At 42.0% G+C, this 12,781-nt stretch overlaps 1 protein-coding gene across 8 annotated transcripts in view; it reads right to left on the bottom strand.

The window, feature by feature from the left end:
• si:cabz01090165.1 (uncharacterized protein LOC100333421 homolog) overlaps positions 1-12,781 on the bottom strand; it is a 277,606-nt gene that overhangs the window by 11,770 nt on the left and 253,055 nt on the right. For all 8 annotated transcript variants that reach the window (XM_067506904.1, XM_067506900.1, XM_067506901.1 and 5 more), the window contains one exon: positions 148-331. In XM_067506904.1, the coding sequence (XP_067363005.1) occupies positions 148-331 (184 nt within the window). The remainder of the gene's footprint in view (positions 1-147; positions 332-12,781) is intronic.

The following is a 12,781-nucleotide window of genomic DNA, read 5'->3' as shown; positions in this document are numbered from 1 at the left end:
ATGTGATCGTTTATCAGGTAAATTGTTAAGGTTGTTATTGCTAACTGTTAAAGAAGAAATGGTCATGATTGTGACACTCAGCAGATCTGTGGATTTAAACTGCTGAGCTCAGTATGTTGCATTGAAGCTGCACTTAAACACACTGACCTGGTCTCGTATAGAGTGGCAGCGCCCGTACTCCGTCTCTGTGGTGAAGGACACGCAGCCCACCAGCTTGGTGCCCGTCAACGCGGTGATGCCATCGTCGTATACGGCCAAAACACACAGCTCGTAGTCCCGCGATGATGCCAGGTCGCTCAGCAGGAAGTACTTGTGGTTGGATGGGATCATCCTAAAGCGGCGAAAACAAAGAGAAGGACATTGTTTTTAATTTGTTCTCCACAGGTTTTCTGTTAGCAACTCATCAAGTGTCTTCAACAGCAGATCTTCGCTCACAAAGACTTCAGACAAACAGTTCGGCATTTAACGTATTCAAGCCAATTTTCTTCAGACCAATCAGAGCATTAATGTCATTATTTTTTGTCGCTGATCTTACTGCTGGTCCAGCTCATTATTGGGTCAAAGTTCACCGACCAGGAGTCAGGGTACGGATGGAGACAGAGTAAAGAGAGGCTCCATGCTGATGGTTACAAACTTCATATAGTGCTGGTAAATGGAAATTAACTCTTAAATCGTTTTGTAGCTTACATATCTGAGAGCTGCCTGGCTGCAGAAAAAAGAAGATGAATGAACTGAAAGTCATCAACCTTTCCCAGAAGTTAGTCCGTTTGCACCGTTTCTGGGACTAATAACCGTGATCCACTAACCCCAGCCACTTAACCCTATTGCACTAATCATTTAATATCCATCTTCTACTACAATTAATGACTTTTGGGTAATATCAATAACTGACTTCAACTGGAACTATACAGTGAAAAGCACAATTTCTCTCGCTGCCTGTTGAGCCTCACACATTCACTGGAATCCTGAAATTCGGAGGGGGTGTTTGTTAGAAAGCAAATGTCCGAGTGAGATGCTCCCAAAAACATATTCATATCATAAATATAAGAACTCCCACATTGGCACAGGCAGTGAGTGAGCTTCATCAGAGCTACTTGCTCACACAAATCAAGTCAAGTTTCCACTCTGATGACATAATTGAGTTAAGGACTGTAAAGAGAAGAGAGAGAGAATAAAGAGAATTCTGGTGCAAATATCTGTCACCGCTTTTTCCATCATGCAATGATTTTAAAAGATAAAACTACTGGGCAACATTTACTGTTCTTCAATACAAAACTAAGCACACAGTGTGTTGGATGTGATAAATGTTCTGCTTCCTGGATACAAATGCAATACTGCTTCACGCCCACACACACCAGTGATGGTGGCTTCCATGCAAAGTGCCCGCCTGACCCACCAGGAGCAACTTAGCATTTAGTGTCCAAGGACGCTTAGACACGTAGCCAAGAGAACCCATTAGTCAAACCACTAAACCTGTGGTTCATGCTCTACAAACTGAGCTGGAGCTGGGACCAAAATGATCAGAAAACACAAGTTACATAAAAATACAACCACAGTGCCAGAATTTCAGTGCTTTCCCTTTACATTGAGCTAAAGTGCAAATCTGAAAACTGCAGCAACTGGGATTAAAAATACTTAGAAGCATCTGCAGGTCTAGTCCACAGTCATAAAATCTACAGAGTCTGTGCTACACCAACAGCTGGTCCAGGACCTCATCATGTAGCACTCAACAGTAAAGTCCTTTCCAGCACAGACTGTGGAGCATATGTGCAGCAGCACCAGTACATGAGCACCATTATTAGCATGTGTTCTCATTTTATTGTAAATTAGATCTGAGGTGCATCTTTGTATAAACTGCATTAACAAACCAGACCACTGTTTTTCCTTTGACACGTTGTTGGGAGGCTGCATTTTGTGCTGAGTTGAGTTGAGTTATTTATATGCAGCCAAAAACAGAAGAAAAGTGAGGAGCGACTAAAATAATATTTTTATGATAGAAAAACTTGAATTGCTTCAACTAATTCTTCTCATGTTTTATTATTCAGATTTACTATTAAACCAAATATGGATGCATTAGCAAATGGGTGTGTACCAGGTACAGGTCAGGGGGCCAGGAGGCCTCTGAAGATACTGTACATATTCATTCTTTGTGTCTTTTTTAGTCTTTTAACAGATTTTTCCAACAACTACAAAAAGATGCAAAATGACTCAAAAAGGAGGAATAACCTGAAACTATCCAAGGTTCAAAATGCCGCCAAAAACAACCGACACAGTCATATGACTGAATGGTGACATCTAGTGGCTGTAGTGAACATAAGCTTTAAAAAGCAGCAAAATGCTAAGCAAACTCTTAACGATTTAAAATGGTAAAGCCATAATAAACACACACACACATATATAGTAATAAAAGATAAAAAGAATAAAATACAATAAAATAGTACAGTCACCTACTCATACATACATACATACGACGTCAGTGGTTTGTCTGGAGGAACCTGGAGTAATGGATGTTTCACAAAACACAGCACTGTTCTACTGGAGACCAGAAATGAGTCCAAACGTTGTTTGAATTTGTATGAAATTTAGAGCCTCGTCAAAGAGAAATTTGGGAAAGACAATAACACGTATCTTATCTTATTGTGAAACAGACACACGTTCTCGTCCCACAGCATCAGATTGCGCTGCTTTTTAAGTCCTTTGGCGAATCATTTGGTGCCACAGGTAACGTTTGGTGGTGCTGTTGGACGCTCCACCGTTTGACGCCATTTAACATGAGAAGTGCGTTAAGGTCGGGGAAAATAACTTCAGGCCTATGTTACATTAAGAGACAATATGTGTTAGGGACAAAAACCTCAGGGTAAAACATAAATGAATGACATAAAAACCAAATGCACTGTCACGTTCTGTTGCAATCATCATGAAAGCACAAGACACTAACACTAGTGCCTGGTCGCTTGTGGAAAAACTCCTGTGTTTTGTGGTGCGATCCCCTATTGTCCAGCGCTCTATCAGACTTTCAGCAAGTGCTGATGTTTTTCTTCCTCACACTAAGCAAATTGCACATTTCTGAGGGAGAACTGAGTTGTGAAACAGCTGCCATTTTGGTGTCATTGCAAGCAGTGGTATCTGCCATTATGTTTCCTGGCACCAAGAACTTGCTCCCTGCATAGAGGTTGCTGTACCTATACAAGTGTTATACCAAAAACAAATACAAAACGTTCAATAATAGACACAAAATGATCAGAAACAGACAAAAAGGTGATTGGACCAGTAACAGTAATGGGTTAGACATCAGGTCTCCTCTGACCACCTAAATTATAATCAGTTCATCACGGAGTTAAATTTGAAGACACTCAAGCAATATACAAATAAGCAGAAGTGGCAAAAGCAGAGCTCTAAACCAGCACTGAGGCAAAAGGAAGAAGAAAAGTGTCTCTAATAATACAAAGGACTAAAGCTGAAGTAGAAAATTGAAGTGGCGAGACACACCAGAGGAAAGAGAGGTGGGAAACGAAAGGATATTGCACTGTCAATTTTCAGCTTGGAAATCAGGTGGTACAGTGAGATTAAAGACAGATGGGAGGCAGGAAGACATCAGAGACAGAAGAGGAAACAGAAGTGATGAGGAGAAAGCACAGATGTGGAAAAAGGAAATGTCCCAGAGGAGGAGGACACTGAAACAAGAAGGTGAGACAACACGAAAAGACAAAACAGAAACAAGAGAAGAACATTTCAATGTGATAGAAACATATCAACTTTACATTTTTGGGTTAGAATTTGATACAGTGAAAACCTCTCTGAAAACAGAATCATGTCCCATCGTGCTGGAAATTCAGAAATTCATTTCTAGAAAGACATAGGTGCCTTATTTTCATAATCTTGGGTTAGTGAATGTGTAGAGCATTTTCTTTGGGAGTTATTACAAAAATATGGTGACATGAGATGATGTTTTACATTCTGACCTCCAACGACTAAGCTGCATTGGGACAGAAAGCTGGACCATCAGTGGTGAGTAACGTTAACTGTGCCTTTCTTAGGACGATCAGGAGCCTTTTCTGATTCCCTAAACTAATTTTAGGGCAGATAGTGATGGAGGGAAGACGAGAGAGTGGCTTGTAAAAGAGCTGAGGGGGGAAAAAAAAAAGAACAAAGCAGAGTATTCTGGGGAGCGGAGAGAGAAAGAGATGTTATCGATGGAATAATAATTGAGTGGAGAAACATGGGAGCTGTGAACTAGGCCACCAGCCTCTGAAACATCAAGATTACTGCAAAAACTGGACCAACTGTTCTGTTCCACAGATGCACAAACAGAAGAAAACAAATAGATGAAAGGGACACACACACCGTCAGATAGTCTGAGGTGTGTGTGTGTTCTTTGTGCTCTGGTATACGAAGTCCTACAGTCTTATCTACATATACTAGGACACTAGGCTTCTAACGCTCTCCTAATCTAAGTATTGGTAATAATAGTGACTCAAATGATGCCGTGTAATGTGGAAAGTGATATACGCAGACAGACGTATCAGCATCGCAGCCTGGTGTAACTCATAGTTTTGGTTCAGCAATGTCTGGTTCAGTCTCTTGGTCTGTGGGTTTCCATCAGCAGCACTCGATCACGGATAGACGACCGAACCAGACAGAGGTCAGCACCTCGGAAGTTTCTATTCATGTTTGTTTGAAAGAGCTCGGTGAAAAGACACAAAATGGCCACAAAGAGATGCACAATAATCACAGAAGAACAGACACAAAAATGCCCTGAAACTGACACAGAAAGTCAAATAACTAATGAAAATGTACCACTGTCACATAGTGTTTTAAACGAAAGGGTGGTGGTTCTTGTCCTGTCTGTGGCCCTGGGGCCCATTTTCTTATAATCCAATCCTGCACTGCACATCACATCCACGAAACTCATTTATTTCACACGTCCCAATCGCTCCATAAGAACATTAATATCAGACTGTTCTGCAAAAGCAGTTTTTGTAGGTTAAACCAGAAACAGGATTAAGTTTAGGCAACTAAATCATGGGCATTGACTGGGCTAAACCCCAACACACATCTTTCAACTTCAGCAAGAAATGTTATGCACTGCAATGAAGCTTTCAGCCATTAAAGCCATTTTGTAAATATCTTTAGTAGAAACCTGCTGTAAAATTTATATTAGCGAGGCAAGATGTTATTGATGGCTTGTGTAAACTCCCAGAACGGCACTGGCAGCAGCGGAGAGACGCTCGCCTCTAAAACATTTTCAATCTTTCTATTGAGTCGGAGAATCTCCCTGATTTCTTCTCAATTGTTTTGCAGCTTCTTGAAAACGACTAACACACAAAGAGCTGTGCAGAGCTGCGTAGCAGACAGTAGTCGGAGTAGTGGAGCAGAGAGAGCGAGAAGCAGATCGAGCTAATGTCGGTCGCTGCAGCTTGAATTACATGTTGTAGCTTTAACAAATGAAAAATACTGGTGAGCTCACACAGTATGGATGTGATTCCCGAGTCTCCTGAAGCTGCTGCTGAATCCCTGCAGAGCGAGTGTTTGCTTCTGATGCCATATAATCTTCCTACGGTTAGTGTTGACTCTGTGCGCTCGACTTTGGCAGTGCTCAACTCAGGTTATATCTTCCTCTCTGTATGAGGGGGTCCCAGTTGTCTGGGCATTTTTGGGTCTGTCTTTGTCCTCTGTCTGTGTCCTATATACTATTCAGGTGTCGGGCCAAGCAGGGCAGTTCCTATTCATCAAAGCAGAATGGAATTATAAAGCACCGGCCCGACCCATGGGGCAGTGTGTGCGTCTGTGTCTGAGTGAAACACTGAAAAAAGACTTTTCCACCGAAGAGTCCACACAAGTGTGTGTTTAGAAGAGATAAGCTGTCTATTAGAGGTGTGGTCCATAAGTGCTGCAGCGTTCTGGGTCAGACCAATGGTGGAATAAACAACTAAGGTTCTCTCTCTCTCTCTCGTTTTTGTGACACACACACAGATAAATGTACAGCTACTGTTGATGCTTGTGGCCTCGGTGTTGCTCAGTCATGTTTCAGCCTGAGGCTTCAGTACAGTACAGCAGTGCTGTCAGGGTTGGTGCTTCATTTTCATTTGTAGCTCGACATGCAGAGACCGACATTCTACATAATGCTCAACACGTCTCATCCCATAGCGTCAGATGTTGCTGCTCCCAAGGCATCAAATGGTGGCCGCGTATCGTATTGTTACTATTGGAGGCTCCAACATGAACAACTTTATATGCACACAAAAAAACAGCTTCAGGGTAACTTTACGTTAGGAGACAACTACGGTTAGGCACAAGGAGTTAGAAGTCCAAATACATAAAAACAAAAGGAAACAGGACACGAGTGCTTCACCAATATAGTAACCACGTGCTCCACGTTGGGAAACAATCATCAATAAGGTGAACATCTCACACTGGAGTCAAACTCCCAGTCTCCCGTGGAAAAGTCTTGTGTTTGTTGTCTTCTTATATTAGGTCATTAATTTTGGCGTCAATAATGAAGCGCCAGGGTTTCTAATGAACTACACCGAAAGCTCCACGTGTCAATCACTGACGTAAATGGGCACCTTCAGCGTCACCGTCAGCAGAAGGTCTTGAGAAAGAACGCACTCTAATGCTAGACTGAAATATAAAATGAGAAATTAGTAACATCAGCAGCTGCCACTAATCTAAAACTAGATCATGTGTTGGAGCTGACAGTGCAATGGGGCTGTGAACAAGAAAAAAAACTCCCAAAATGTTCAATTAGTCTTAGTTATAAAAAGAACTTCAGTTGTGGTCAATGACTGAAGCGAGTTCAGAGAACAAACACCACAGCGATAAAAAAAAACCCATCAACAATTATCACTTTGTCTGTGTAATTACAGCATTGACACAGACACAAAAATGCACAAGTAAAAATCAAACTTTAGTGAGTTTACTCATCAAACGTTTGTATAAGGGCATCTACGGGTCAAAGATAAGACTGATGTCTTAATGTGCTCTGAGGGTTATCTCAGTCTCTTGCACAACCCCAAACCCAATTGTCAAATGTGGACGATTGAGTCCATATTTCCAGACAGTAGCATCTTCAAACTATGCAGATAGTTTTTCTTTTCCCCTTCCAGTTTTAAACCTACATACTTCCTGAGGTACGATGCACTAAAAAGAAATGAACACAGCAGCTACAGTAACTTATATTAAAGCTTTATGTTTTATAGTGGTTTTGCCGTGGACACAGACTCCTGCATAATGAAACATCCCAGATAATTGCAGTTTAAACATGTCATCATAGCAGCACGTATCATTTAAGGCTTTGAATAATGCAACGCTCATGAGATACTTTTCAAGCCTTTCCCTGTACTGTATGACTTCCACTACAGTAGAAACACATGAGGTCACGCTTCTCTCTGTGCAGGCAGCTTTGTGAATAATGCAGTAACCACAACCATATAAAATACAACCACTCAGGGTTTTGTATGATGCATGACACTAAATCCTCCCCTTCACCGGGGTTACATTTCATGTCGAGCACATTTTCTATGTATGAAATAAGCTTCAATACATTCTATGCCCCATTGGTAAATGAATCAGCTCCCATCAGAGTTGTAGCTACCTCTGGAAACAGCAGCAAATACCACAGTACAGAGTTCTTTATTAAACAGGCACAATGCAGGGCAGCTAGAGGCAAGGAGGGACTGTCGCATGAAAGTAGATTTACACAAACAGCTCACAGAACCCCAGGAGATCTCTGATGTACGATGTTACTTTTCAGGGCATTTATCGCACTGGCACTAAGAATAGGTCTTGCAGGTACAATTTGGGGGCTGCACTTGGACGTCCATAGAGACTCTATCCTGACCCTCATGGACCTGGGTGGTGACAAAGTTTCCATCACGCATACAGTTGTAGACAGGATGAATGAGGATTGCATTTGGCAATCATGTGGGTCTCATGACAAAATGTGAACAGCTTTCTTCCTGAAAGGAGATAAGACTGTATTTTAAAAGGCAATTAAGGCTGGGGACACACCTGAGGACTAGAAAAGACAGTCATAGACTGGACAGGTTACACATAAAGACTATTTGCACTATAACTATGACATATTTCTTGTCGCAGAGTCTGAAAGTGGCACACACCCAACAACACACTTAATTTCTCAGGAACAACTGGACATTTGGTGGATAGCAAACCGAAACCCAGTGAAAGCAGGAAATTCTTGCATGTTGACCGGAAACTTACAAAAAAAAAAAAGTACATTTTTACAAACGTATAAAAGTGTAAAAGAACTTATTTTCCTTCAAGCTGTCCCTTTCAGGGGTCACCGAAGAGAATCATGTGCCTCCATCTAACTCTGTCCTTTGCATCCTCTTCTCTCACACCAACTAACTTCATGTCCTCTCTCACTACATCCATAAATCTCCTCTTTGGTCTTCCTCTAGACCTTCTGCCTGGCAGCTCCAACCTCAGCATCCTTCTACCGATATATTCACAGTTTCTCCTCTGAACATGTCCAAACCACCTCAATCTGGCCTCTCTGACTTTATCTCCAAAACATCTAACATGAGCTGTCCCTCTGATGTCCTCATTCCTGATCCTGTCCATCCTCGTCACTCCCAAAGAGAACCTCAACATCTTAAGCTCTGCTACCTCCAGCTCTGCCTCCTGTTTGCAGTCTTACACCTTCTTCACCTCTGCTCCCTGTAACATCACTGTTCCACCTGGGTCTCTCTCATTCACACACATGTATTCTGTCTTACTGCAGCTAAGCTTCATTCCTCTGTTTTCCAGAGCAGACCTCCACCTCTGCTCCCTGCTCTCACTACAAATCACAATGTCATCTGCAAACATCATAGTCCAACCTCATCTGTCAGCCTGTCATTCACCAAGGCAAACAAGAAGGGGCTCAGAGCTGATCCTTGATGCAGACCCACCTCCACCTTGAACTCCTCTGTCACACCTGCAGCACCTCACCACAGCTCTCATACATGTCCTGCACCACTCTAACATACTTCTCTGCCACCAAATCTGCCCATCACATTCTCATCAGCTCTGTTCCCTTCACCTACATGTCCATTGAAATCTGCACCAATCACCACTCTCTCACCTCTGGTGATGCTCTGCATCACTTCATGTAACTCACTCCACAATTTCTCCTCCACTTCTAACTTGCATCCTACCTGTGGGGCATAACCACTAACAAGACAACAACACACCTTGAATTTCCAGCTTCAGATTCATCAACCTGTCTGATACTCTTTTCATCTCTAGAAGATTCCTCACAAACTCCTCTTTTTGCATAAAAGAACAAAAGACAAAAAATAGCTGCAAAATCACGGATGTATTTGTGAACAACACAGACTATAGGGCCTACAGAGGGACAGGAAGGTAGAATAACTATAAAGCAATGCTAGGTTCATGTAAAGCTGTAGTTACTGTAGGTCTGACTCAGTTGTGATGTCGCCGATACTGGTCGCAAATATTAAACATGTTTAAAAAAACCCTTTGTGAGAACAATTTTTTTTTTTAAATCTCTGCAAAGCAACAATGTATTGTGAACTGTCCTGTATTTTGCCAGTGGGTGTAATCACTAAGGCCCGTTGGGAGCATGCCAAGAACTGCTTTTTGGATAAAAATGTACCAATACAACATCTTGCAGGGAGTGAAATATAGCCAACAAGCATGGGTGTGCAACTGACAGCATGGAGTCCAAGCTGTGCAATTAGCACTGAACCTGAGGGAAGCACCTGGCAGGCTGTCAGCCATTTGAAGACACCGGACTGAGGACAGTGGCAAGAAAAAGGCTCCAATAAAGTAATAATTCAATACTAGGAAAAAATGGGAATGAAATGTGTTTTCATGGAGCGTGGAACTTTATTTTTTATTTAGCCAGGACCAAACCAATGTGCAAAATTTAGTGTGGCATGCTGTAAATCAGAACTTTTCCCAGTTTGTTTTAATTTCTGCAAATATGACTTTATGGACATTTCATAAGATGCTTTAGATATAAAATACACAAGGATAATTCACTTCATACCCAAGACACAAGGGCAAGGTAAGAGATTGTCTGCATATGCTCACTTTTATCACCACTCCTCTCTGAATGTCAATAAGGGAAGATAGAGCGAAAAAGCAGATAAGAGAAACTGAGATGAGTACAGCGAAACGAGGGGCGGTTAGAAATGAAGGACAATGGCAGGATGGACAGAAGGTTTGTCATGCATACGAAGAGAGGGACAACAAGACCACAACCCCCATTTTAAGCGCACAGCTCCACACATCAGAACTCTGTTTGGTCTCCTCTTCTGCAGGTGAAATCCACATTCAGGTGGGTTAAGGTCTGGTTAAGGCCTTTTGTTCACAGTTTGTTTGTATCACCGTGTTGTTTCTTGATAAAGCTCTTTGCAGCCATGTTTCTGTTCACCTCTGAATTCATTCTGCTGCTAACATCTGGACCAGTTCCAGAAGCAGCCATGCAGCTAAATTCATGGATGCCGTTGCTACTGTCACCAGTTGCTGGGCAGACGTCTTCTGTTTAGGTTGTTCAGTACAGTGGTTACTTCCAGTTCTGATGTTGACTTTGTCCCTGTCTCTGACATTCAAAACACCTGCTTTTCTCCAATAAACTGCTCCTCGGTCTTCGAACATCAGTGATTTATGCAGTGGTATAATACAAATACAGTCCTCACACATAAAATCCAAAGGTGTCGTTTAGCAGCAACTAGACTTGCTTGTGGTTCTTGAAGATGTCTCATCTGAAAAGCTTCATCACTTCTGACCAAGTGGCACCAAGAGGCAGTCGTTAGGTCACAGAGCATTTAATGGTCATCTGGGGGTTGTTCCACTTGGCTTTCATGTGTGTCATTAGAGTGCATGACGCCTTTCAGATAAGAGCTGAAACATCTTGAACCACAAGAAAGTCCAGCTGCCACTGAACAGCACCTTTAGCATTACCTTGACCTGGATGACTTCCACAGATAAAACTCAAGGCTTAAACCAACATTGGACATTTCTAGAGCCCTAATGTTTTAACAAAGAGTCTCAGTGCAAAATTAGCATCAATGGATACAGCGGATGGGTTCTATGTTATTTACCTCACCAAAGCGTAAATACCTTCAAATAAAAGCTGAAATTCATCTCATATTGACCTTTTGATATTAAACGTAAAAGTCTTCAGTGTACAGCAAAAACAGACAAACTGGCCTTTTCCAATATGTTTGGAGGGGACTGTACATTCCAACTTCTTTCTACTTAAAAAAAACAGCCCTCATAAAAATAGTGTCCTGAGTGGCAGCAGAAGGGGCGACCATCAGTGTGTGTGTGTACGTGTCAGTGTGTGTGTGATTGTGAGTGTGTGTGTGTGTCAATAGGTAGAAAAGCGCTATATAAGTGCAGAACATTTACTATTATAAGTCTCAGAGGCTGTTGTCTCAAACTCTCAGCCTATAGAAACGTTCTGTATACATAGATATGGTCAGTATTTTTTGAACTTAGAATTATACTGATGAATGGTGCAACAAAGTCATGAATGTCTATGAAGAGCTGTTAAAGTGGCAGAGATGCAAAAAGGAGAACAAAGACTTGGCCTAAACCTAAAGAAACAACCTGTAAACAAAGGCTTCATGATGAATTCTCGTGTTGCTTTCCCTTTTTTTAATTTGCTGCTTTTTTGGAAAGACTGACAGTCATGAAAGGTGGAGAGAAAGAGGCAGCTGGCAGAGAAGAGACTGGGCATCATTAGTGGAAAAAAGGTCAGCGTTGCTTCACGTTGGGTTTATTGCAGACATGCAGGCACGTGGGCGTGTTCGGGAAGTGCTGTTGGTTCCATGGCAGGACTGTGGATGTAAGGAGCAGGTGACAGGTGACTGAGGTCAAAGGTGTTTATAAAGCTGCTACAGTTGCTGCTGATAATGAGGTTTGTTATACACCTCATTATATCAGGATGGAAGTCAGGAAAGTTCACGTTGTTCCCTAAGTGATAAAGCTTTATCCTCTGCTCGTCATCCGTTAGCTGCCAGCATGCTCCATCAGAGCTGCTAGCTGGGTGGTTGAACTTGAGAAAGGTCCCCTCTGCAGGGACCTTTCTGGCACCGTGTCTGAGAAACTCTCAGACTTTCTGAATCATAACCACTCCACGCAGCTTTTTAACCATTTAAGACACTTTTCAATGTAGTGCAACATTATTGTAATTATTTTTTGTCCTTTCTGTTCATCCCGTGAGTTCAGTGTCACCACAGCGGATCATTGTCCACATGTTGATTTGGCTAAGTTTTTAAGCTGGATACCCTTCCTGACACAACCCTCCCCAATTTCTCCCGGGCTTGGACCGGCACTGCACAGCTGGGGAGGGGAAAGGGCTGTTAGGGGTTCAATGTCTTGCCCAGAGACACTTCCACATATATAGCTGGGTCCGGGGCTCAAACCACTGACCCGTGGTCCGTGGACCAACTGAGCTACAGCCGCCCCAGCCGAGTGCAACATTATAAATGTGGTTTGAGTCTTCACTTCTTAACAAATCTGCAAAACCTACTAATTTAGCAGGTTTGATTAGTGTAAACTCTTAACCATCTCTAACTGACTCTTAAAACTAAGATATGTAAAAAGAAAATATGCCTCGTTTATAATTTACAATAAATATACCTGTTAAGTTCCTGTGACTAAACAGTTAAATCAACTTAGAGATTGAGATTACTGAACGTTTTCCACCCATGTTTAAGTCATTTCACTGAGTTAGCTTTTCATTTTTTAAAACTCATGACATTGAACTATGAGTCATAACTATAAGTAACTCATATTTTCAAGC

Source organism: Channa argus, chromosome 6, assembly GCF_033026475.1.
Source record: "Channa argus isolate prfri chromosome 6, Channa argus male v1.0, whole genome shotgun sequence".
Lineage (NCBI taxonomy): Eukaryota > Metazoa > Chordata > Actinopteri > Anabantiformes > Channidae > Channa > Channa argus.
This window is presented reverse-complemented; position numbering and strand designations above follow the sequence as displayed.